Genomic DNA, 24,965 nt, shown 5'->3' with positions numbered 1-24,965 from the left:
ATAACACTACTCGTGTTAGTATTGAATAAAAAGAATCTAACATATAATAACGATTTATTAAAAGTCCTAAATTTATATAATCAAGTTCATCTTTAAATGAATTTGTATGTAGAACTCTGAACTATTTTGCCTCGCGCAGTGTGGGAGTGGTGGGGCGCCGGCACCTGTTAATACTTGGCTCCGTGCCACCACTTCCTATCCTGTCGCTTAGCGGGCCGGTTTGAGAGTGACAGTTCTCCAGCATCTTTCTTGGATTCATCATGTCTGACCAGCCTGAGAATAAGCCAACTGAAGAGAAGGCTCAGGAGAAATCTGAGTCTCAGGCGGAAGCTCCCGCAGCTAGCGATGAAGCCGAATCAACGGAAAAGGCTCCAGAACAGCCACCGAAAGAAATGAGAGCAGTTGTTCTGACAGGGTTTGGTGGCTTAAAGTCAATAAAGGTTTTGAAGAAACCAGAGCCAACACTCGGCGAAGGGGAAATCCTGATCCGCGTTAAGGCCTGGTAAGTAAAACTTTAATTTTTCGTAAGCGGCACTGTTAGCAGCTGTGCCTTTGTTCATGCTTTTCTTTTACCATTTGGTTTGTTCGGAGTATTCGGAAAAGCAAGTTTCCCTCTGACACATGTTTCCTCGCTTAGAATTACCGTAAGCTGGATTATATTTCCAATCATAAAGAATGTTGTAAACCATATGGGAAGTGCCTAATTTGTTAGCCGTTGTCCAGTCGTCTCAACAGGTGGCGCCGGTTCCGCAGTACAACAGGTTAGTTATAGCAGGCATGGAATTGCTTTCGTAAAATCACGATTTAAAAAAAAAAATATTTTTGAAGGAAATCGCACTAAAGAAGGGACGCAGGTCAACTTGTGAAGGGTGTGGCGCCTTGCCCGATCAATACATGTTCTCTTCTGCGTGAAGGCTGTATCCCATGCGGGATGGCTTCTCATTCAACAAGTTTGTTTCGCATCCGTGGTTTGCGGGGATGTATAAGGGTGTTCTGCTTGATTTCAGTGGCAGCAGGAAGTATTCTGTCGTCGAGAAAGTACATTTAAACTGAATCACGTATTCCTGGCTTGCTGAAAGTGGATTGTCACGAATGTCTGCGTCTAATAAAATTGAATGTTTTGAAGTGTCTAGAGCACAGGCAATTTGACGTTTAGCTGATTTGTTGTAGCATTTGGTTTTTCGCGGTTGTTTGCGTTAATACTAGATTAGAAAGGAAATAAAGAAGATAATAAGCAGTTCCGTCTAAAGGATTCTATTGCGGCAGCTAGCGGAGGCCGTCATATCGAAACGGTGACTCATCTGCTATTCACCATCAAATGTAAAATACGTGTACTCAAGCGGTATGACAACGAAGGAATAATCCATCGCACAGATGGATAAACTTGGTAGAATTCTGGTATCATTTGCACATTTTAAATTTTAATAAACTAACGCTGCTAGTAGTGTTTCATCTTACAGTAACTTTATATTACTAAGAGCCCAGAAATTATACCACCTGAGCTAAGACTTGGAATATCTTAAGGCGGAGTCGGGAGTTCATTTTCGTGATGGGAAATGTCAAAGGAGAAATATATGATCGACTGGACCGCTGATACGAAATCCACTAGGGAAGGAACATTGTTCCGAGATAGTCTATCAACACATCTGCAGTGCTTTAGGGAAACAAAGCTGATAAATGCTTCATTTAGGCGTGGTTCTGTTGGTGGCATTCATTAACCTTCCCTTGATGTGTGAGATCCACGGTTTACACGCCATACTAAAGTCATTCTGCCAAACTTCAGCCATCGGTTTACTTATTAAGAAAATATTCTTGCCTATAAATAAAGACTGAGAATGTAAGATACTGTGCTAAAATTAGTATTTCAAAATACAGAATTGATTTTCAGTCAGCATCGGAGTGTACGCTGTGTGGGTGGGGACACTGGCGGATTAGCTGTGAGGGATGGTCATGAGTCATCCTTGGATAACTCAGTTCGGTATGAGCGTATTGACTAAGGTAGATTCAGGATTAATGTTCCGGCCCGGGAAACAGTTTTAATCTGTCAGGAGGATACTTTTGCAGAATGTGTAACGATAACTCAACAACGAAGGAAAGCAATTTTCTCGAAAGTATCTGGTCTGCCGCTCCGAGTAAAAGGTTGGTGTGAAGCGTCCCGTCGACGTCATTAACAGAAGGAAAGATTCGTTTGCGCTAAGATGGGGCGGGGAGGAGGGGGGGGGGGCAAAGCGCCCACATCCTTCTCAAAGGAACTGTCGCGGCTCGTGCTTTATGCGATTTTGAGAAACAACGGAAAACTTTAATCTGAATGATCGTGTGGGGATGTCCAGACATCCGTCCTGCCTATTGCAAATCCAGTATCTTAACCAGTGCTCGCTTCGTCTGACTCCATATATTATACGTCGTGTTGGACCATTAGTAAACCCAATGTAACAGCTGTACAGATAGGAACATTTGCAGCTTGCGGGATGAACAAAGTATTCAGTGTTGAAATAATCACACCAGGGGCTGCTGTTGTCTGTAGCAACTCGTGTATTGATAACACGACGCGATAAAGAAGTGTAGGAATAGGTTTTTCAATAGCCTTGAAAGGAGAAATTACCACCTGCGTTATGTCAAATTCTCTACTTCCAAGCGTTTGTGTCACCTGCATGACGACGATTGGGAAATGGTGTTGCAGTTGAGGTAGTGCGTCGTGAAACCAGTAAACGTTATGAACTAGAGCAGCGCAAGGAAAATTCTTGGCGGAAGGCATTACGAATACTGTAGTAACTCAAAATAATACACATCAAGCAGAATCTCCCCTTAATAAGATTTTACTATATCCAGATGGCTTGTCTTTCGCGGATAATTTTCAACTGAGTCATGGAAGATTGTCGCAGACGACTCCCTCCCCACCGGTTTATCCGTCAGTATCTGTTTCACTTTACAAAGTTATATAAAATATCTTTGTTCGACTAGCACTCTTTGGAGAAACAGCGCAGTGAATGAATCGGCCATACTGTTTTCGAATTATTCATTTTATATACACTCTTTAGAAACTTCTTAAAATATTTTTTACGCCGTCTACGTGATAAGTAGTGTGGTTGTCAGATACCAGTTCATTATGCCAAATGTATTTTCATTCCAACTGGTATTTATCTTGGTTTTCAAATTATGCTGCGATGGATATCGGAATCATGAGATTTAAACTCCAGGACTCTGTAAAGGATGCACTGAATGGTAGAGAATTTAGAGGTCAAAACGATAGGATAGCATCCACATGTCTGGCATGCAGGCGAACACATCCTTGCAGGCTATTCCCGTCTTAAGGTTTGCTCGTTTGTTCCGAACCCAATGTGATGTTTCAAATGTCAAAGATTTGGCCATACCGGTATGGGATGTAATGGGAGGGCTACATGTGAAATTGTGGACGCTCAGCTCACGAATCAGGCAATTCTTGTACACTTCCTCCGAAATGTATAAACTGCTCTAGACACCGGTATCGACCGGTCGCCGTGTCATCCTCAGCCCACAGGCGTCACCAAGGGACAATATTTTAGTTTTCAGGAAACTGTAGGCCTTTTGGGTTTATTATTTGACTCAAAATTAACTTGACTCCCACACCTGAAAGACCTACAAATAAGGACTTGTAGATATTGAATATTTGAAATACCTTAGTGAAAAACATGGGGAGTCGACAGATCCTGCCTCCAGTTTTATTAGCTATTCGTTCAATAACGTTTAGATTATGGCAGCGTGGGGTATAGATCAGCCTGTATTTCCTACCTCAAGATGTTAGATGCTGTCCACCATGAGGGCATTCGGATACAGACTAGAGCCTTTTGGACTAGCCCTGTTCTTAGTCTGTGTGCAGAGGCTGGTGAACTACCACTCTGGATTTGGCGACATATCCTTTTGGCTCGACAGGCCCTAAAAATCTCAGCGTCACCTCAGTCATTGACATTTAGTGCAGTGGTCCAAACCAACATTGAATGGTTGTTCAGGAATCGGCCTCTTGCGACCAAGCCATTTGGGTACGTGATACTGTTCCAAGGATCTGGATCTATCAAACCTCCAAATACACAGCCAGGGATGGAAAACATCGCCGCATTGGTGTCTTCAGAGGCCCAAACTGATTTCAAGCTTGACATGGTGGAAGAAAACTTCTACTCCAGATTACGTTTTTACAACTTTGTTTTCTTCCATGAGATTGGCATGCTGACTTGTCGTCACGGCGCTGATGACCATGATGTTGAGCGCCCCTCGTCTTAAATCATAATCATCTTAGTCTATAATGAGCTACCAGACAAAAGTCCCTTAAACTACTCAACAACTTTGTCTGAATTTTGGTTCACTGTGAGGATGAGAAAGAAAATAGTAACTACACGGGTCTCTCTCTCTCTCTCTCTCTCTCTCTCTCTCTCTCTCTCTCTCTCTCTCTCTCTCTCTCACACACACACACACACACACACACACACACACACACACGAGGGCAGCCCTCACACGTAACTTTCCGGCACCCCCATTTTTAATGTGCCACAGACTGTAAGATTTCAGTATGTAAATTCTATATGAATGAAAATCTAAATATGGTTCAAAATCTTAAATTGCCGACATTTCTTCTGCTTAGAAATAAACAATGTTGCATTCGAATATGCACATTTTTGTCTATCTACTGGAGCGATTATATAGCTTGATTTTGATGCGGCTGAAGCAATGTAAAAAAGTGTTATATTCACACTTTTTAAATGCCCAGAAAAGAAGCCTAAATTAAAAAAAACACCACCTGGAAGGTCACAGTACAGGTATCTCGCTCGTAACAAATCTAGCGTTGTCACCAAAAATCTCTAAAAGTTCTTGACCAGTTTGCTTCGGACTTCAAGACACACCAATAAGCAGTCATACGGACAAAGGCTATAATTATTTTTTAAACAATGTACTGGTTTTCTTTCAAACCACTGAGGAAGCTTAGTTTCGCGCTGTTTTATTCTCCGTTAAGTTGGTAAGATGCATTTCGGTCTATGTAACATGTGCATCGAAGTACTAGTCGAAGGCTTGCCCGCTTATCTAATGCAGGCATTCTGAATTTACCTTGCAATTTGTTCTCAAAACGAGCAGTGAGTTTGTAAATGGCGTAGTATTAAATACGGCGCGAACATAGTCAACGCTCTACATATGTCTGTTACAACCTTTCTCATTCCTATTCGTTGGCCACACAAGCTGACAGCCAAATTCACCTTCCCTCCCAACCAAGACCCTTAGCTACGCTACAGATGTCACCACAGCCAGATGATGTCCAGTACGAGCCCTCTCCGCCACGCACTGTAAAATGTCATGTGGAGTAGCCACGTAAGTGAAGATGTAAGTATGAACCAGCGCGCTCAGAGCTGTGAATGTGTAGTCATCGCGTACCGCCGTCGGCCACGCCTTACACGTGAAAGCGGAACGGAAGGGGGGATGGCGGTGGAAGGTGAGTTGTCACGCGTGCCCCAATCGATGCGGGGCGAATCGTCCGTCGCCGGTGAGTCACGCTGCGTGGATTGCCCGCACGTCACCGCGACTGGAGGGGCGGGTTTGTCGCGGAGGATGCTAAGTTCACCCAACCTGGATATGTGACGTCATTAGACGTATATACACTTTAGTCGACTAACACACCTATCGACTTTTACGAACGTTCGAGATTCTAAACTGTCGTCAGCTAGTGGTTTGTTTTGACACGTGCGATTCTGATAACAGCTCAGTGTGGCAGCGTATATGTATTTCGCCAAAATGAAAGTAAAAGAGCTGGATATTAATAGAAATATTCCTGACCGTGGCCTTGAAAACGCCACGGACAACACGTTTCGTAAAAAAAGTGAAGTCTTCTTATGTCCCGACCAGATTAGATTGTGTGATTGTGTTGAACGCTTACGCCGAAAATATTTATTTATTATCAATATTTTAGTATGGTTTCATACAATTGGTCTTGTCAGTACATATTAGATTGTAGCAGCATACTATTGCTGACTTTTTTCTTAATTTATATAGCTGAAAGAGAACTCGTGCAAGTTAGTTTGTTAGCTAAGTAATTTATATGTCCATCCCAAGATAGTCTTTTATCAACCATAATTCCAAGTAATTTTACACTCGGACCGCAGAGACAGGTACCTTAGTGTCCAGTAATGACTGGTGTGTAGAATGATTGAATTTCGAACTTAAAAAGAAAAATATGAGGCAGTGTTGAAGAAAAATCGTCGATCGGAGATGAAATACGAGGGGAAGTGGATTTCTCAGTGTAATCTTAACCAAAGGTTAGTGTCTTGACGCATCTAAAGATTTTGGCTGCTGAGTGCTTCTTCTCAGAGTACGAATAACCGACGCACTTCAGCTGGGTCAGAAGTACACCAATTTCTGCTTGAGATTCACAATAATTACGCAATTGCCCGTCGTCATCGATGCTGAACTCTTTCAGCTTTTCTCTCATTAGTCTCTCGAATGCTGAACACATAGAGACGAGCAAACGAAAAACAACGCACAGGACACAAACACAGTACAATACACGATTTAAACGCAAGGAACGTAAAACACATCTAAACGAATGGCGCAGAGCACAGCGCTACCCTGTCACAACCTCTCGAAAGTTCACGAAAGTCGATATACGGTTTCTATCGTTTTCGATGTAGCGTGTATACGTCATAATGACGTCACATCGTATTCAAGTCCGGTGAACTTAGCATCCTCCGTTTGTCGCTACCGCGCCGAATATCCTGGCTCCCTCCCACTCCGTAGCTGTTAGCGCAGACTGCGCGCTGTAGCGGTTTAGCGTGTCAACTCAGGGCTCCGGTCAGATTTCCAGTGACCGCCCGAAATTTCCCCTTTCTGGAATTAGGACGGTCGGTGAGTGTGCGTGCAAGGGGGAGGGAGGGAGGGAGGGAGGGGAGGGGGTCACATTCTATCGAGCATAAGGAAATTAGCTCTTCACATGTAAGGCGTGGCCGACGGCTTTACCCGATGACTATACATTCACAGCTCTGAGCGCGCTAGTTCCTACTTAGATCTTCACTTAAATGGCTGCTCCACATGCCATTTTACAGTGCGTGGCGGAAAGGGCACTGTTAGATGCCATCTTATTCCCCCTTCCATATTTTTATACACAAAAATTTTAAAAAATTTTACAAACGACTTTCAGGCTTACAGCATAGTACTGGACATCATCTGGCTGTGGTGACATCTGTAGCGTAGCCAGGGGGTCTTGGTTGGGAGGGAAGGTGAATTTGACGTCGGTTTGCAGTAGGGTTTTGGAGCATATACTGTATTCAAACATTATGAATCACCTCGAAGGGAACGATCTATTGATACGCAATCAGCATGGTTTCAGAAAACATCGTCCTTGCGCAACGCGGCTAGCTCTTTATCCGCACGAAGTAATGGCCGCTATCGACAGGGGATCTCAAGTTGATTCCGTATTTCTAGATTTCCGGAAAGCTTTTGACACCGTTCCTCACAAGCGACTTCTAATCAAGCTGCGGGCCTACGGGGTATCGTCTCAGTTGTGCGACTGGATTCGTGATTTCCTGTCAGGAAGGTCGCAGTTCGTAGTACTAGACGGCAAATCATCGAGTAAAACTGAAGTGATATCAGGTGTTCCCCAGGGAAGCGTCCTGGGACCTCTGCTGTTCCTGATCTATATAAATGACCTGGGTGACAATCTGAGCAGTTCTCTTAGGTTGTTAGCAGATGATGCTGTAATTTACCGTCTAGTAAGGTCATCCGAAGACCAGTATCAGTTGCAAAGCGATTTAGAAAAGATTGCCGTATGGTGTGGCAGGTGGCAGTTAACGCTAAATAACGAAAAGTGTGAGGTGATCCACATGAGTTCCAAAAGAAATCCGTTGGAATTCGATTACTCGATAAATAGTAAAATTCTCAAGGCTGTCAATTCAGCTAAGTACCTGGGTGTTAAAATTACGAACAACTTCAGTTGGAAAGACCACATAGATAATACTGTGGGGAAGGCGAGCCAAAGGTTGCGTTTCATTGGCAGGACACTTAGAAGATGCAACAAGTCCACTAAAGAGACAGCTTACACTACACTCATTCGTCCTCTGTTAGAATATTGCTGCGCGGTGTGGGATCCTTACCAGGTGGGATTGACGGAGGTCGTCGAAAGGGTGCAAAAAAGGGCAGCTCGTTTTGTATTATCACGTAATAGGGGAGAGAGTGTGCCAGATATGATACGCGAGTTGGGATGGAAGTCATTAAAATTAAAGCAAAGACGTTTTTCGTCGCGGCGAGATCTATTTACGAAATTTGTCACCAACTTTCTCTTCCGAAGGCGAAAATATTTTGTTGAGCCTAACCTACATAGGTAGGAATGATCATCAAAATAAAATAAGAGAAATCAGGGCTCGAACAGAAAGGTTTAGGTGTTCGTTTTTCCCGCGCGCTGTTCGGGAGTGGAATGGTAGAGAGATAGTATGATTGTGGTTCGATGAACCCTCTGCCAAGCACTTAAATGTGAATTGCAGATTAATCACGTAGATGTAGATGAAGTACCGAAATTAATACGCGAGCTGCCGAAATGGCGGTTAAGTGAAAAGCCAGCGCAGTACTCGAATCTGACATTAATTGAAAAAGATAATTCACGGTAAATGACAGCCAAAACAGTTGCAGGATAAAGATTTATTAAAATTCTTGACCACGGTTTCGGTGTATCTAAATATACCTTCATCAGAAGTAAAATACCCTAAACAGGAAGACACTTTCATTAGCAAAAACTTGGCATCGGAAATGAGAAAGAAGAAACACTATAGCTTACGTAACCCTAAAATTACCAGAGAATTACAGGTACATAAACTTTGCCACTTACTAAAATGACATCCTGCAATGGAGATTAATAAAACAATTGTGCCAAAGGCGTCGTCAGTAGTTAAAAATCTCCATTTATACAACATGGTTATGGACAGAGGGTCGATGCGAACAGCTTAGCATCAGTACTTCGCCTATATCGCCTGTATCTGTACTGATGCTAAGCTGTTCGCATCGACCCTCTGTCCATAACCATGTTGTATAAATGGAGATTTTTAACTACTGACGACGCCTTTGGCACAATTGTTTTATTAATCTCCATTGCAGGATGTCATTTTAGTAAGTGGCAAAGTTTATGTACCTGTAATTCTCTGGTAATTTTAGGGTTACGTAAGCTATAGTTTTTCTTCTTTCTCATTTCCAATGCCAAGTTTTTGCTAATGAAAGTGTCTTCCTGTTCAGGGTATTTTACTTCTGATGACGGTATATTTAGATATATCGAAACCGTGGTCAAGAATTTTAATAAATCTTTATCCTGCAAATGTTTTGGCTGTCATGATTTACCGTGAAGAATTGAAACAGTTGCTGTTTCAGCCATGTTTAAAATCTTGAAAAAGATAAACCAGGCTGTCAAGCTCGGTTTACGTAGAAACGAACGCAAGGAATCTTTCTCTCTTGTGTGAAAGAGGCGAGCGAACAGTGTTCTATTCGCATTCGCATTCGCAGGTGCGCATTCGCATTCCGCTGGTTTTTTAAGCGAACCTTCAAAGGAAGTTCGCGTGTCCAAGTCTTCGGGCGCCTCGATGTGAACAGCACTGAGAACATGAGTTTCCGCAGTCTGCAGTTTTCCACGTGTGAATGGTTGAACGTTGGTTGTATGAGCGATGCAGTGAGCAGATAAGATCCACAACACATAATGCTGAACAAAAATATAGTTGGTAGGAAATTGCCGAAGCTCTCAAACGACTAACTGGTGGCATGAGGGACGGGAAGAAGTGCAAGATTTTATGTTCCATACCTAAAGGAATGGAAAAATAGTTCATTGACACTAAACAAATTGTTTATTTATGTAAAATTTAAAATGAGTTCCTTTCTGTGGTTCACGTTAGAGGTAGCCGTAATGATTCAAGAATGGGATTTTCACTCTGCAGCGGAGTGTGCGCTATTATAATACTTTCCTGGCAGATGAAAACTGTGTGCCGGACAGAGACTCGAACGCGGGACCTTTGCCTTTCGCGGGCAAGTGCTCTACCAACAGTTTTAATCTGCCAGGAAAGTTTCATAACAGCGCACACTCCGCTGCAGAATGTAAATCTCATTCTGGAAACATCCCCGAGGCTGCGGCTAAGCCATGTCTCCGCAATATCCTTTCTTCCAGGAGTGCAAGGTTCGCAGGAGAGCTTCTGTCAAGTTTGGAAGGTAGGAGAAGAGGTACTCGCGGAAGTAGAGCTGTGGGGACGGCGCGTGAGTCGTGCTTGGGTAGCTCAGATGTTAGAGGACTTGCCTGCGAAAGGCTAAGGTCTCGATTTAGTCTCGGTCCGGCACACAGTTTTAATCTGCCAGGAAAGTTTCAGCCGTAATGATGATTTATGGCTTTTGCTTTTAAAGTAACAATTGAATAAACTTTTCCCCCTCACACACACTCGCCTTCAGGAATCTTTATACCGGGTTTATCAAGCAGCCGATGATTGGTCATACATTACCTTACTTACTAAAGCATGCGGCATCCTCAGAAGTCGGATACATCTAGTTGAATGCGAAACAGGTACTAGCGAAACTTTATAAATTGTAAATTTTGGCCCTTCTTCAGGTGATACTGCTGGTCGGTAATTAGTTTCCTGCTTTGAAATTTTCCCCCTCGTTTGCGATACAAATAAGAGAAAATCTTCTACTGACGTACATGCAAAATTTTGGAATAAGGCAAAACTTCCTTAAAAATACACATTTCTTTCGTACGCGCGTTACCTTGGCAAATAGTATGTTCGTCATAGAAAGTCCTGTCTGAATGTTTTGCATCACGACTACAACTAGCGTTGTAAATGGTTCAAATGGCTCTGAGCACTATGGGACTTAACATCTGAGAAGCCTAACTAACCTAAGGACATCACACACATACATGCCCGAGGCAGGATTCGAACCTGCGACCGTAGCAGCAGCGCGGTTCCGGTCTGAAGCGCCTAGAATCGCTCGGTCACAGCTGCCGGTGAAAATTTAAACTGGCGAGCATTCAATACCTCGCGGAAATCCACAGCTAATATTCAGACACGGTGCTGAGGACAGAATTTGCGAATAGTACTGTTACTATAAGACCATAAATGTTACTCGGTGGCTAGAAGTGTTACTACAAATCTAAAGGTCTAGGGATGACTACCCAATAGGTCTTAGGATTTTTATCACTTCCAGGTTTCTTTCACCTCTGGCAATTATTAATGTGAGAAATACCAAGATGCACAATGGTTCAGAGTCTACATCAAACAATATCACGTAACTCGTTTCAAAACATCACTTCACAATATAAAACATACTCGAAAGTATCTTCCTCACTGTTAAAGTTCACATTTCATAAACTGACTACAATTTGGGTCTTTTTAACATGACGACCAAAGCTTGACTATCTAATAACCGCTTACGCGCCCAAAAATCAGAGTTAAAAGTACGTCAAAGATCATAGTGACAAAAGAAAGAATACACATAAGAATATCATTGCAATATATACATATCGATGTATCAAAGTACCTCTACATTAATGAAATCAAATCTGAATGCTGTCACAGAAATGTTAACTATTTTACAGAAACACACTACAATATTGCTGGTATCGAGAGGTTGAGGCGAGGTGCCGTAATGGTTACGTAATTAAAGTATAATTACAAGCAGTATATCCATGACGAATACTCTATGCACGCTGGGTAATGGGCGAGCGAGATAGCTGCACTAAAGGCCCTCCAAACTGTCACGGGTAAGCTAAGACAGAGTGGAGGAAACGGAGGGCATACCACTTCCCATAGAACTTTGTTCAAACCAACATCCGGGTTCAGAATAGCATTAGTTATAAATCTAGAACGTCCGAAGTGGGTAATTCGGGGTCTGTGATCCATAGTTGGAGGGTGGTTAGGTGCTACCTTTCCAAAGCTTCTAGGATTTTAGACTGCAGGTGGTCCTGATGGGCTACGGAACATAACTGATTCGGGCGGTCAGTTTCCTAAATTGACGCCCGATAGCCGGGGCAGGTGCGGCGCCTTGCTAAACGAAACCACCACAGGATTCGTGTAGTTACGTAAGGGGTCAGCGTGGCGGAACCGGTAAGACGAGAAACGAGCGGACGTGGCCATCAAAAGTCCGCCAAGGATAGCGTAGGAGGTCGATGGTGGCCGCCGTACAAGAGGATACACAAAACTGAGTAAACACGAATCAACCCACCCACGTGTTTAATCAGAAATCTGGTGGCTTATGTCCTGATCCTGTAAAGAGTGCAAAGGACTTCTGAAAACGAAAAACCTGAGGGGAAAATTTGTCAAGCAACCGAAATATTAATAGGAGTTAAGAGGTTGTATAGTACATAAGAAATTAATTATGCAAACTTGTTTGTGATGCAGTGCAGCTTGGCCGTTGCTTTACGACGGTGAAAAAAAGATTTGTCAGGCAGCACACTTCTACTGACTACATATAATAAGCCACGCGTAGACAGGAAGGTCTCGAGTGGGACAGTGCAGTAAACAAACATATTGAATTTATGGACGGGTAAACGTGATAACTGTCTGTGAATCCAGTCAATAACGTCGTAGTGGCTGACCGGAGTGGTTTAACGCTGAAGGTTTGCTTGGAATGTTTACGAAAAAGGGGACCAAACTAACCACGAAGATTGATCAATATTAATTACGGAAGCAGCGGTAGAGATTCTACATGTCATTATTCCAGATATCCTTGCCGCATTCCAGAAATTAAAAATTTTGAACAGCTCGCATCCAGCGCGTGTTGGTATATCGATTATCATATAATACGTATCTCTGTTGGTTTCTGAACACTTTTGGACACATTAGAAGTTGATTTCTGAACGAATCATAAATTGATTTTTGAATGCGTGCATCTGTACATGATGATGTCTCTGCTAGGGAATACCCGTCGCATTTAGAAATAAAAAAGCTATTCCAAAGAGAAATGCGGACGGGGCTATACGAGCTAAGACGAACAAACCCGAACGGGTCAATCCCAATAGCTGTTTGCTTATGTGGTGGATTGGGTGTGAAAGTGATCAGATTGTTAGTTATTACCGAAATCCACAGATTGATTCCCAGAGTGGAAATAAACAGCTAATAGGAGTAACAGGTAAGAACGATTACATATTCTCGGTATATCCAAGAGAATGAAATTTTGAGAATTTTTTTGCCAGAGTACTACACTACTAAGGGCCACTTCTCCAGTCCACTGTTCGCAGCCGCTGAAGTCCTATTCTCCTAACCGGAGAATAAACGCAGTATAACTAAGCCGGTGATTCTGGCAGGGTTAGTGAAGAATAAGTTTTGACAATGGCAGGAATTAGTGATTGTTTAAGACAAGGAAGGAGAAGAAACAGGAGCATCAAACACATTATATGAAAGAATAAGAAGATTCCAAATTGATAGAAAAATTTCGTACTAATATTACTTTTCGATTCAGGCTTGACAAACTAGAGTATGAAAGAAATGTGAAACTATTTCGCAACTCTTTCCTTGTAGTACGCTTTATAGGCAAATGATATTGGTACTTCGTGAATTACATTCTGTCGGGTTATTTATGTAAATGAGGTGCATAAAAATGACGCATTTCTGCCAAAACTATCTCGCTTATTTGGCGTGTTAAAACTACTGCAACATTAGAAAGACCTGTTACGTTTTATATAGCAAATAGTGGCAACATAAGACGCAATTAGGAAACTTCGATTTTTCACGTTTGATGAACTTTGATGAGATAAGATTCTTCCGCAGAAAAGAAAGCAAGCCTTGTAACGTTGTAGCAAGATTAGAGAGAAAAATGCTGGGGTCTGAGGATTGAATAAATGTGTGCTGTCTTGCTTGCCTCTTGCCTTTACTGGTAGTGTTTCCTATATTTAATTTTGTCACACAAAAGAGAAAGTTATTAGCTAATAGGCAATAAAGAGTGCAAATTTTGTGCCGAGTTCTTATTCTCCCGGTAACAAATAATCCCACCCAGTCTTGAGTTGTTTAAGGGGGCAGTATGATGATAAACACCCAGTTCGGGTAGAGAAAATCCCGAACTCGGCCGGCCGACCGAGCGAGGTGGCGCCGTGGCTAGCACATTGGACTCTCATTCGGGAGGACGACGGTTCAATCCCGCGCCCGGCTATCCTGATACAGGTTTTCCGTGATTTCACTAAATCGCTCCAGGCAAATGCCGGGATGGTTCCTTTGAAAGGGCACGGCCGACCTCCCACACCGTCCTTCCCTAATCCGATGAGATCGATGACCTCGCAGTTTGGTCTCTTCCCCCAAAACAACCGCCCCCCCCCCCCCCAACCCGGCCGGGAATCAAACCCGGGGCCCCGCGATCCAGAGCTAGCCACCAGTCACTAGACCACGACCTGCTGACGGGAACAGGATGCCGTACCGACAGACTGCTACCAGGAAAGGCACCACAGGACATTTAATTTCCACTGTCCTGAATACATGTTTGATGGCTTCCATTAGAAAATATACACGATTGAGTTTCACAGAGCGAAGAGGTGTGGCAGTGCATTTTGGCCAACTTAAAAATAAATAACATGCCTTAAATTTCCTCTAACATATTTAACATATCAACCTCTTCAGAAATGTGGTCGCTGCAAAATGAACGTACTTAAGAAAAGTCTGTTTTCAAAATTTTTGACGTTCTGTCTCAAAAGCTCGAGGGGGCGGGATGGGAGAGAGGGGAGGTTGCGTCACTGTAAAGTTTTTGTCCCGGTTTAGAAGTATCGTAGATGCGGGACCCCTGGATAACATTAAGACAAAGGCGTTTTTCGTAGCGGCGGGATCCTCTCACAAATTTAAATCACCAACCTTCTCCTCAGAATGTGGAAATGTTGCTCACCTACATAGGAGGACGAAGTGCAAAATGGCTTAAGCAGGGACGGCTAGAGGACAAATGTAATGATGTAGAGGCTTATCTCACTAGGGGTAAGATAGATACTGCCTACAGGAAAATTAGAGACCTTCGGAGAAAAGAGAACCACTTGCATGAATATCAAGAGCTCAGATGGAAACCCAGTTCTAAGCAAAGAAGGGAAAGCAGAAAGGTGGAAGGAGTGTATAGGGGGTCTATACAAGGGCGATGTACTTGAGGACAATATTATGGAAATGGAAGAGGATGAAGAAATGGGAGATACAATACTTCGTGGAGAGTTTGACAGAGCACTGAAAGACCTGAGTCGAAACAAGGCCCCCGGAGTAGACATTATTTCATTGGAACTACTGACAGTCTTGGGAGAGCCAGTCCTGACAAAACTGTACCATCTGGTGAGCAAGATATGAGACGGGCGAAATACCCTCAGACTTCAAGAATAATACAATTCCAATCCCAAAGAAAGCAGGTTCTGACAGATGTGAAAATTACTGAACAATCAGTTTACTAAGTCACGGATGCAAAATACTAACGCGAATTATTTACAGACGAATGGAAAAACTGGTAGAAGCCGACCTCGGCGAAGATCAGTTTGGATTCCGCAGAAATGTTGGAACACGTGAGGCAATACTGACCTTAAGACTTATCTTAGAAGAAAGATTGAGGAAAGGCAAACCTACGTTTCTAGCATTTGTAGACTTAGAGAAAGCTTTTGACAATGTTGACTGGAATACTCCCTTTCAAATTCTAAAAGTGGCAGGGGTAAAATACAGGGAGCGAAAGGCTATTTACAATTTGTACAGAAACCAGATGGCAGTTACGAGAATCGAGGGGCATAAAGGGAAGCAGCGGTTGGGAAGGGAGTGAGACAGGGTTGTAGCCTACCCCCGATGTTATTCAATCTGTATATTGAGCAAGCAATAGAGGAAACAAAAGAAAAGTTTGGAGTAGGAATTAAAATCCATGGAGAAGAAATAAAAACTTTGACGTTCGCCGATGACATTGTAATTCTGTCAGAGACAGCAAAGGACTTGGAAGAGCAGTTGAACGGAATGGACAGTGTCTTGAAAGGAGGATATAAGATGAAGGTCAACAAAAGCAGAACGAGGATAATGGAATGTAGTCGAATTAAGTCGGGTGATGCTGAGGGAATTAGATTAGGAAATGAGACACTTAAAGTAGTAAGAGTTTCGCTATTTGGGTAGCAAAATAACTAATGATGGTCGAAGTAGAGGATATAAAATGTAGACTGGCAGTGGCATGGAAAGCGTTTCTGAAGAAGAGAAATTTGTTAACATCGAGTATACATTTTAGTGTCAGGAAGTCATTTCTGAAAGTATTTGTATAGTGTAGCCATGTATGGAAGTGAAACATGGGCAATAAATAGTTTAGACAAGAAGAGAATAGAAGGTTTCGAAATGTGGTGCTACAGAAGAGTGCTGAAGATTAGATGGGTAGATCACATAACTAATGAGGTATTGAATAGTATTGGGAAGAAGAGGAGTTTGTGGCACAACTTGACAAGAAGGGACCGGTTAGTAGATGTTCTGAGGCATCAAGGAATCACAAATTTAGCATTGGAGGGCAGTGTGGAGGGTACAAATCGTAGAGGGAGACCAAGAGATGAATACACTAAGTAGATTCAGGAGGACGTACGTTGCAGTAAGTACTGGAAGATAAAGAAGCTTGCACAGGATAGAGTAGCATGGAGAGGTGCATCAAACCAGTCTCAGGACTGAAAACAACAACAACAACAAGAATATTTGAGCTCGCGCGGAAAGACGTTTCTTTTTTCCACGCGCGGTTAGTGTGGGACGATAGAGAATTATTCGATGAACCCTCTGCCAGGAACTTTGCAGAGTGGCCATGCAGATGTAGATGAGCACACGATGTAAGGAGCATCGCTTTGACCCTATCGTTGCGTACTGCCGTGCCTGGAGGCACATTCCAGCGGACAACAAACGTAGTTCCTCGGCTCTGTTACGTACCGCTGCACGATTAGTGGCTTCCCGACTCTGAAACCAGAGCTGGCGGCGTGGCGTTGATAGAGCAGGAAGTGAGGAACGCCGGCGCCGGGGTGTGGCGGCATTGTGCGCGCTCGAGGGTGCCCCTCGCCGCCGCCGCGCCCCTCCCCCCTGCAGAGTTTCCGCGGCCACTTGTCAGTCACAAAGGCCGGGCGTCGCAGATGAAGAGCGGCAGGGGGCCCGGTTACAGGCCAGGAGGGGCGGTGCCCGGCGGCCTAATAGCGCGGCCGCGGCTCCTGTTGCAGCGGGCGCCGTCCACGCCCTCTGTTCCCTGGCCCCGCTCTGGTGAGGCCACGAGGCGGTAAATCCACCTGCACTTGCCTACACTAACGTTGTAACACATTCCCCACCTATAAGACCCCCTCTTAGCATAGTAATGAGTGAGTGTACCGACCACGTTCCAGAATCAGGAGAATGGGGTGCCACAGGGCTGAGTTTTGAGCGTCGCCCTCTTCGCCATAGCGATCAATCCAATAATGGATTGCCTCCCAGATGATGTATCAGGCTCCCTTTTCGTGGACGATTTTACCATCTACTGCAGCGCGCAGCGTACACGTTTCCTGGAGCGCTGTCTTAAGCGTTGTCTTGACCGTCTTTACTCCTGGAGTGTCGCCAATGGCTTCAGTTTTTCTGCCGAGAAGATGGTGTGTATTAGCTGATGGCGCTACAAAGTGTTTCTCCCACCGTCCTTACATCTCGGTCCCGTTGCTCTCCCATTCGTGGAGACAACAAAATTTTTAGGTCTTACATTTGACAGGAAACTTAGCTGGTCTCCACATGTCATATTTGGCTGCGAACCCCCGGGAGTTCGCTTTCGTCGCCTCCTTCAGAGACCTAATTTTCCACTCCCTGCAACCTTTAGAGTGGGCGAGACCCAAACGCCCCCTTGGCTCGAGGCTCAGGTTTGCGTTCACCTTGACCTCAGCTCGCTCCCAAAGGAGGCTACCCCAGCTTCGGTCACAGAGTAACATATACAGAGAGGAAGCCCCCCCTAAACCACTGTCCCGGGGGTGTGCTCGTAGTTCCGTTAGACGACAGTAGATGTCAGGCGTGTCGCCTGCTTAGTTTCGTGAGATCACGCTAGAGGTGCTTCGGCAACGGCCTCCCTGACGTCAAGGGTAGCAAGGTGGGGTGACAGAGGGGTGAGACCGAGAGAGCGTAGCCGTATCTGTGTAGGCAGCAACAAGCAATACTTACATAGAAAATTTGGGCCAACGCTTTCGGCAGCGAGCACTTCCGCGTGATGTCACCGTCGAGAAGAGACGATTTTTCACGTTCGCGCATGGCCGTATTGCGCTTAAGCCACCATTAATTTACTAAACTGAAGGGCGATGTAATAATATATGAGTTCGATTGAAGCTTACCTACACAGGGACTTACTGCTTCCCACGGCAATGAAATTATCATATTGTCTTTCAAGTAATGACAGATGTATAACTACTTATTATGGATCACCATGACATATACATTCTATTGCTTAACATTTTCTATGAGATAAGTTATAACTTGGCATCCTTCAGTCGTTATTAAGTATTACACATTTTTAATAGTACAGGAAACGCAACAATCATAAGAGCTTTCAGTTTCTAAACGCAGTTTTTTCGTCACAATCATCAATAGTGTATAGCTTTTTTTTCGTGCAGATATTAAGTAGAAAGGAAATGATATAATTCCATTTACTTGTCATTTCTGCGTTTGATGATTCTGAAGCTTCAGTATTGATCGCCGTACTTCAACAATTCAACAACAACAAATTAAATACCTTAATCCCATATGGAATGAACTGCGGAAGCTCTCCATGTGTGTGCTCCTTTCTGCAGCTGTTTAGTCCTCATTGTCTTTGCCGACGTGTTAGGTGCCTTATCCGGATGTAGGTACAGTAATGATCTTAGTGTAAATTGCGGAGATCTCTTGAGAAATAGTTTGAAGCTTCCGATTAAAAGTTTTGGCAGGTTTTTATTCACATCTGCTTCTTTACACAGAGAGCTGCGTTTGAAGAGACGATTAAGCTAGGACGAGATAGTTCCTCAGTTGCCGCAGAGCTTATAGGACCTTTTGATATTACTATTATCTTGTCACTATGATGTCCAAGTGATTGCTCTATGGAGTCGGATCTGGAAAAAATACATCCAGTGATGTATTTTTGCGTCTCTTTCGTGACCAGCAGTATACAGACTGCTTCCAGGCTCCATATAAACCACATGCAATAACAACCTGTACCTTTCAAATAACTTCCGGGAATTCAGCCAGGTAACACTTTCAGCGACCGCCGATATTTCGGCGGGAGAACACCCCGCCATTTTCAAGGCAAACTGCTGAAAGTGTTACCTGGCTGAATTCCCGGAAATTATTTGAAAGTTGTATACGCCAGGAGAAACTCAGGTCTCACAACCTGTACCTGGCTATGTGGTCCATATATGGCGTCACTTTCTTAGTCGTAGCATATGCCAATCATTTCATCAAATGCTCAACACACACAAATATTCTGCTTCACTTAAGCTTGTTTTTTGCTTACTCGTGAAGTGCTTTTAGCAAAACGTTTGTGTACTTTAGTCGTCAGCACTGTGTAGATACTTAATGCTTTGCATTACTTCCTCTCTTTGCTTAACGCGTGAAACAGTAATAGCGGATAACAATATACTGAGAACGAAAAGCAAATTAAACGCTGAATTGTTTTCGCTCAATGGTGATAATTCTTCATTAAGTTTTTTTTAGTTTCATCCTCGATAATACCTTCTCTGATTCTATGCTTTGATCTACTTTCTCTAGCATGTTAAGTGCACGTTTACGAGTTTCACAAGCTTATAGAATTTGCAGTCGGCTTTAAAACCTATTTTGGTTGAAGTTTCTTTAATTCAGCTTGTAGATACTGTAAACAAACGTCCTCTCTAAAGTTTTTGCTACAGGCAGTAGCATTTTTAATGTTAATGCTGTCACTACTGCTACAGAGCTGAACCCACTGAGCAAATGTTTCAGGAGTTCGAGGGAACTTATTACAAGTAATACTACTGCCTTTTAGTCTTCTGATTACAGTTTTCACACACAGCCGTAGGACAATTCGGCATTATTAATGTCAAACATAACGAACGAACTCGAAAGAAGCAAAAATAAACAGCAACAACATGAAACTTAATCGCTTCAACACGTAACAGTGCGCGCGAACTGTGCCGAGCTTCTCGACGGCGACGTATTGCGCAGATCGGAGCAGTTCTGCGCAGACACTATGGGCCCTACCTGAGGCAGCAAAGCCTGAGACAAGTTCTTCACAGTACGTGAAGACAGACATTTTGAAATAAGCAATGTTGGAAAATACTTCTAACAAATAATGGAAAGGAGCGCCGCAACAAAATTTTGCGCTTCTCCGCTGTGCGCAATTTTGGCTGTAGCAGCTGGCTGATTCTCTAATAGGGAGCCGTGATGAGCCAATATTCATAACTAGGTTTTATGCTGAAAACTGGCCTTCTATAACAGACGTTACAACATAGTGTCAAAAGACAATTCTGTTGCATAATTCTGCATACAGCTGCAACTGGCGGCAGTAACATGCGTTGCAATTAATGACATCTACTTTATCCTCATTTCATAGGACATATAAAATGAATAAAAACGCCGATCAGTCACATAAGGATCAATAATCTGCTTGAATACGATTACACAAATAATCGCTCCTTTAGTCAGCTCATGCCGATTCATAGAATGATTTTAGGTTCGGTTTGTTACGAAGAGTGTGTTTATCGTTGCTAATGACTGAGTTAGGTGTCTGGGCATTTAACTAATTCGTTTTCCGAGTCTTGTACATTGGCTAATGCTCGCCTTTATGTTGATCTAGCCTCTAACAGAGACACTGTGCAGTTCCAGAAAATACTCGGTAGCGATAACGTAACCTTCCGCAGCGACTAAATGTCTCAGAACTGGATGGTGCCCTGTGCCGGCATTTGAGGGGAAGTGGTGGTGGGGATTTCCACTGCCACGGCCTCGTGTGCAGTTACCTGCTGCCCGCTGTCCGAGCAGTTTCGCACCCCAGCGCCATCCCGTGTCATCTGACAGAACTGCTGTAACCCCCCGTCCCGCACCCCTGTCCGCGTCAACAGGCCCTTACGGAGGTTTCCCGTCTGGATATCTTTGTCTGTGCTTCGGTATACCACTCGCGATTTGTCGAACTTCGTTCGAAGTTCATTAATACGATCTTCATTTATACAGATGGCTCTAAGACCAATGACAGTGTAGCGTGTTCTTATATTGTCGGGGCACACAGTTTCAAATACCGGCTCCATGGCCATTGTTCGGTCTTCACAGCTGAGCTCTTTGCCCTCTACCAGTCTGTTCTTTACATATGCCGCCACCGACATTCTGCTTATGTCATCTGCTCCGATTCCCTGAGCGCCATCCAGAGCCTCAGTGATCCGTATCCGGTTCACCCTTTCGTGCACCGGATCCAACGCTCTCTTCAGCAGCTGGTGGACGAGGGTTCTCCGGTTAGCTTTATGTGGGTTCCTGGCCATGTCGGTATCCCTGGGAACGAAGCTGCAGATGCCGCGGCCAAGGCTGCGGTCCTCCAGCCTCGGACAGCTTCTTGTTGTGTCCCTTCATCAGATTGTAGCAGGGTCATTTGTCGGCGCATTTTATCGCTGTGGCATGCCGATTGGGCTGCACTTACGGGCAACAAGCTTCGGGCCTTGAAACCTCTTCCCGCGGCTTGGACGTCCTCCTCACGCCCTTCTGGGCGGGAGGAGGTCTTTTAGGCCCGGTTACGAATTGGACACTGAAGGTTCAGCCATCGCCATCTGCTGACGGCTGCGCTGGCGCCGTTCTGCCCATGTGGGCAATTGCTGACGGTCCGCCACATTTTAACGTCCTGTCCGGATTTTAATACACTGCGTCTTGATCTTGGCCTGCCATGTACTCTGGATGAAATTTTAGCGGATGACCCAGGAGCAGCTGCTAGCGTTCTTCGTTTCATCCACTTGACAAACCTGTCTAAGGACATTCGATTATGCTGTTTTCTTTTAATCCCTTGCCTGTTAATGTCCCTTTTATAGTGTTGTCCTTTTTAGTTGCTGTTTTAACATTGTGCCTCGTAATGCATTCATAATTTATTCTGGGCGCTAATGACCACTGTAGTTGTGCGCCCTAAAACCACAAAAGTTCCAGAATCGACAATAAAAAATATAGTATTTGTGTTGTTTATTAAATGACAGCATACATGTTCCGTTATATTTGTTTTCCTGTTTAACACTCGAACACAATAAGTCATGGGATAGCGATATGTATACAGGGTGGTCCATTAATAGTGACCGGGCCAAATATCTCACGAAATAAGCATCAAACGAAAAAACTGCAAAGAACGAAACTCGTCTAGCTTGAAGGGGGAAACCAGACGGCGCTATGGTTGGCACGCTAGATGGCGCTGCCATAGGTCAAACCGATATCAACAGCGTTTTCTTAAATACGAACCCCCATTTTTTATTACATATTCGTGTAGTACGTAAAGAAACATGTATATTTTAGTTGGACCACTTTTTTCGCTTTTCGATAGATGGCGCTGTAATAGTCGCAAACATAAGTACGTGGTATCACGTAACATTCCGCTAGTGCGGATGGTATTTGCTTCGTGATACATTACCCGTGTTAAAATGGACCGTTTACCAATTGCGGAAAAGGTCGATATCGTGTTGATGTATGGCTATTGTGAACAAAATGCCCAACGGGCGTGTGCTCTGTATGCTGCGTGGTATCCTGGACATCATCCGAGTGTCCGGACCGTTCGCCGGATAGTTAAGTTATTTAAGGAAAGTGTTCAGCCACATGTGAAACGTCAACCACGACCTGCAACCAATGATGCCCAAGTAGGTGTTTTAGCTGCTGTCGCGGCTAATCCGCACATAAATAGCAGACAAATTCCACGAGAATCAGGAATCTCAAAAACGTCCGTGTTGTGAATGCTGCATAAACATAGACTCCACCCATACCATATTTCTATGCACCAGGAATTGCATGGCGACGACTTTGAACGTCGTGTACAGTTCTGCCACTGGGCACAAGAGAAATTATGGGACGATGACAATTTTTTGCACACGTTCTATTTAGCGACGAAGCGTTATTCACCAACAGCGGTAACGTAAACCGGCGTAATATGCACTATTGGGCAACAGAAAATCCACGATGGCTGCGACTAGTGGAACATCAGCGACCTTGGCGGGTTAATGTATGGTGCGGCATTATGGGAGGAAGGATAATAGGCCCCCATTTTATCGATGGCAATCTAAATGGTGCAATGTATGCTTGTTTCCTACGTCATGTTCTACCGATGTTACTACAAGATGTTTCACTGCATGACAGAATGGCGATGTACTTGCAACATGATGGATGTCCGGCACATAGCTCGCGTGCGGTTGAAGCGGTACTGAATAGCATATTTCATGACCGGTGGATTGGTCGTCGAAGCACCATACCATGGCCCGCACCTTCACAGGATCTGACGTCCCCGGATTTCTTTCTGTGTGGAAAGTTGAAGGATATTTGCTATCATGATCCACCGACAGCTCCTGACAACATGCGTCAGCGCATTGTCAATGCATGTGCGACCATTACGGAAGGCGAACTACTCGCTGTTGAGAGGAGTGTCGTTACACGTATCGCCAAATGCATTGAGGTTGACGGACATCATTTTGAGCATTTATTGCATTAATGTGGTATTTACAGGTAATCACGCTTTAACAGCATGCGTTCTCAGAAATGAGTTCACAAAGGTACATGTATCACATTGGAACAACCGAAATAAAATGTTCAGACGTACCTACGTTCTGTATTTTAATTTAAAAAACCTACCTGTTACCAACTGTTCGTCTAAAATTGTGAGCCGTATGTTTGTGAATATTACATCGCAATGTATCACAAAGCAAAAAAAGTGGTCCGACTAAAACATTCATATTTGTTTACGTACTACACGAATATGTAATAAAAATAGGGGTTCCTATTAAAAAAAAACGCAGCTGATATCAGTTTGACCTATGGCAGCGCCATCTAGCGGGCCAACCATAGCGCCATCTGGTTTCCCCCTTCAAGCTAGACAGGTTTCGTTCTTTGTAGTTTTTTCGTTTGACGCTTATTTTGTGATATATTTGGCCCGGTCACGATCAATGGACCACCCTGTATATAGAGAAGGCGGTAGTATCACGTACACGTGGTATTAGGGCAGTGCATTGGCGGAGCTGTAACTGGACTCAGGTCACGTAAGGTGTCCAACGTGATTATAGCTCAACGACGGGAATTGGGACTTTAACTCGGAATCACAGTTGCACGTTGCATTTCAGAAATCGTTAGGGTGTTCTGTATTCAGAGATCCACAGTGTGAAATATGCCAAGAAAAAAAAAAAAAAAAACATGCATTACCTGTTACCTGACGACCGAGAGTAGCGGCGTTTGCACAGACTTGTCAGTGCTAACAGACCAGCAGAACTGGGTAAATAACCGGAGAAATCAGTGTGGGACTTACGAGTGTATCCGTTAGGACAGTGCGGCGAAATTTAGCGATAATGGGCTATGGCAGCAGACGACCGACGCGAGTGCCTTTGTTAACAACAAGACATCGCCTGCATGATTCTACTGGGCTCGTGACCATATCGGCTGGACCCTAGGCGACTGAAAAACCGTGGCCTGGTCAGGGGAGTCCAGATTTGAATTGGTGGTAGGGTTGGTATTTGGCGCAGACCCCCACGAAGCCATTGTGTTTGCACGGGATGGATTGCGTCCTCCGGTCCAGCTGAACCATTCGTTCACTGGAAATGTTTATCTTCAGCTACTTGGAGGCCATTTGCAGCCATTCATGGTCTTCATGTTCCCAAATAACGAAGGAATTGTCAGCGGCCCGCAATTGTTCGTGGTTGCACGATTCGAGCGAATGGTTTGACCACCCTGATCGCATGAATCCCATCGAACATTTATGAAACGTAATCGACAGGTCAGTTCGTGCCTGCACCGGCGACACTTCTGCAGTTATGGACGGCTATAGAGGCAGCACGGCTCAATATTTCAGGAAGGGGCTTCCAAAGACTTTAGTCCATTTGCTGCACTAAGCCA

At 44.0% G+C, this 24,965-nt stretch overlaps 1 protein-coding gene across 2 annotated transcripts in view; it reads left to right on the top strand.

Annotated features, from left to right (window-relative positions):
* The first annotated feature begins 182 nt into the window (after positions 1-182).
* Positions 183-24,965, top strand: part of LOC126191293 (synaptic vesicle membrane protein VAT-1 homolog-like) — a 194,185-nt gene continuing 169,402 nt past the window's right edge. The window contains exon 1 of one of the 2 annotated variants that reach the window (XM_049932117.1): positions 183-502. In XM_049932117.1, coding sequence (XP_049788074.1) covers positions 261-502 — 242 coding nt within the window. In that variant the 5' untranslated portion in view covers positions 183-260. The remainder of the gene's footprint in view (positions 503-24,965) is intronic. The other variant, XM_049932116.1, reaches the window with a different exon arrangement.

The sequence above is a fragment of the Schistocerca cancellata genome, chromosome 6 (genome assembly GCF_023864275.1).
Source record: "Schistocerca cancellata isolate TAMUIC-IGC-003103 chromosome 6, iqSchCanc2.1, whole genome shotgun sequence".
NCBI lineage: Eukaryota > Metazoa > Arthropoda > Insecta > Orthoptera > Acrididae > Schistocerca > Schistocerca cancellata.
Note: the sequence above shows the minus strand (reverse complement) of the source record. Positions and strands in the feature narration are given on the sequence as shown.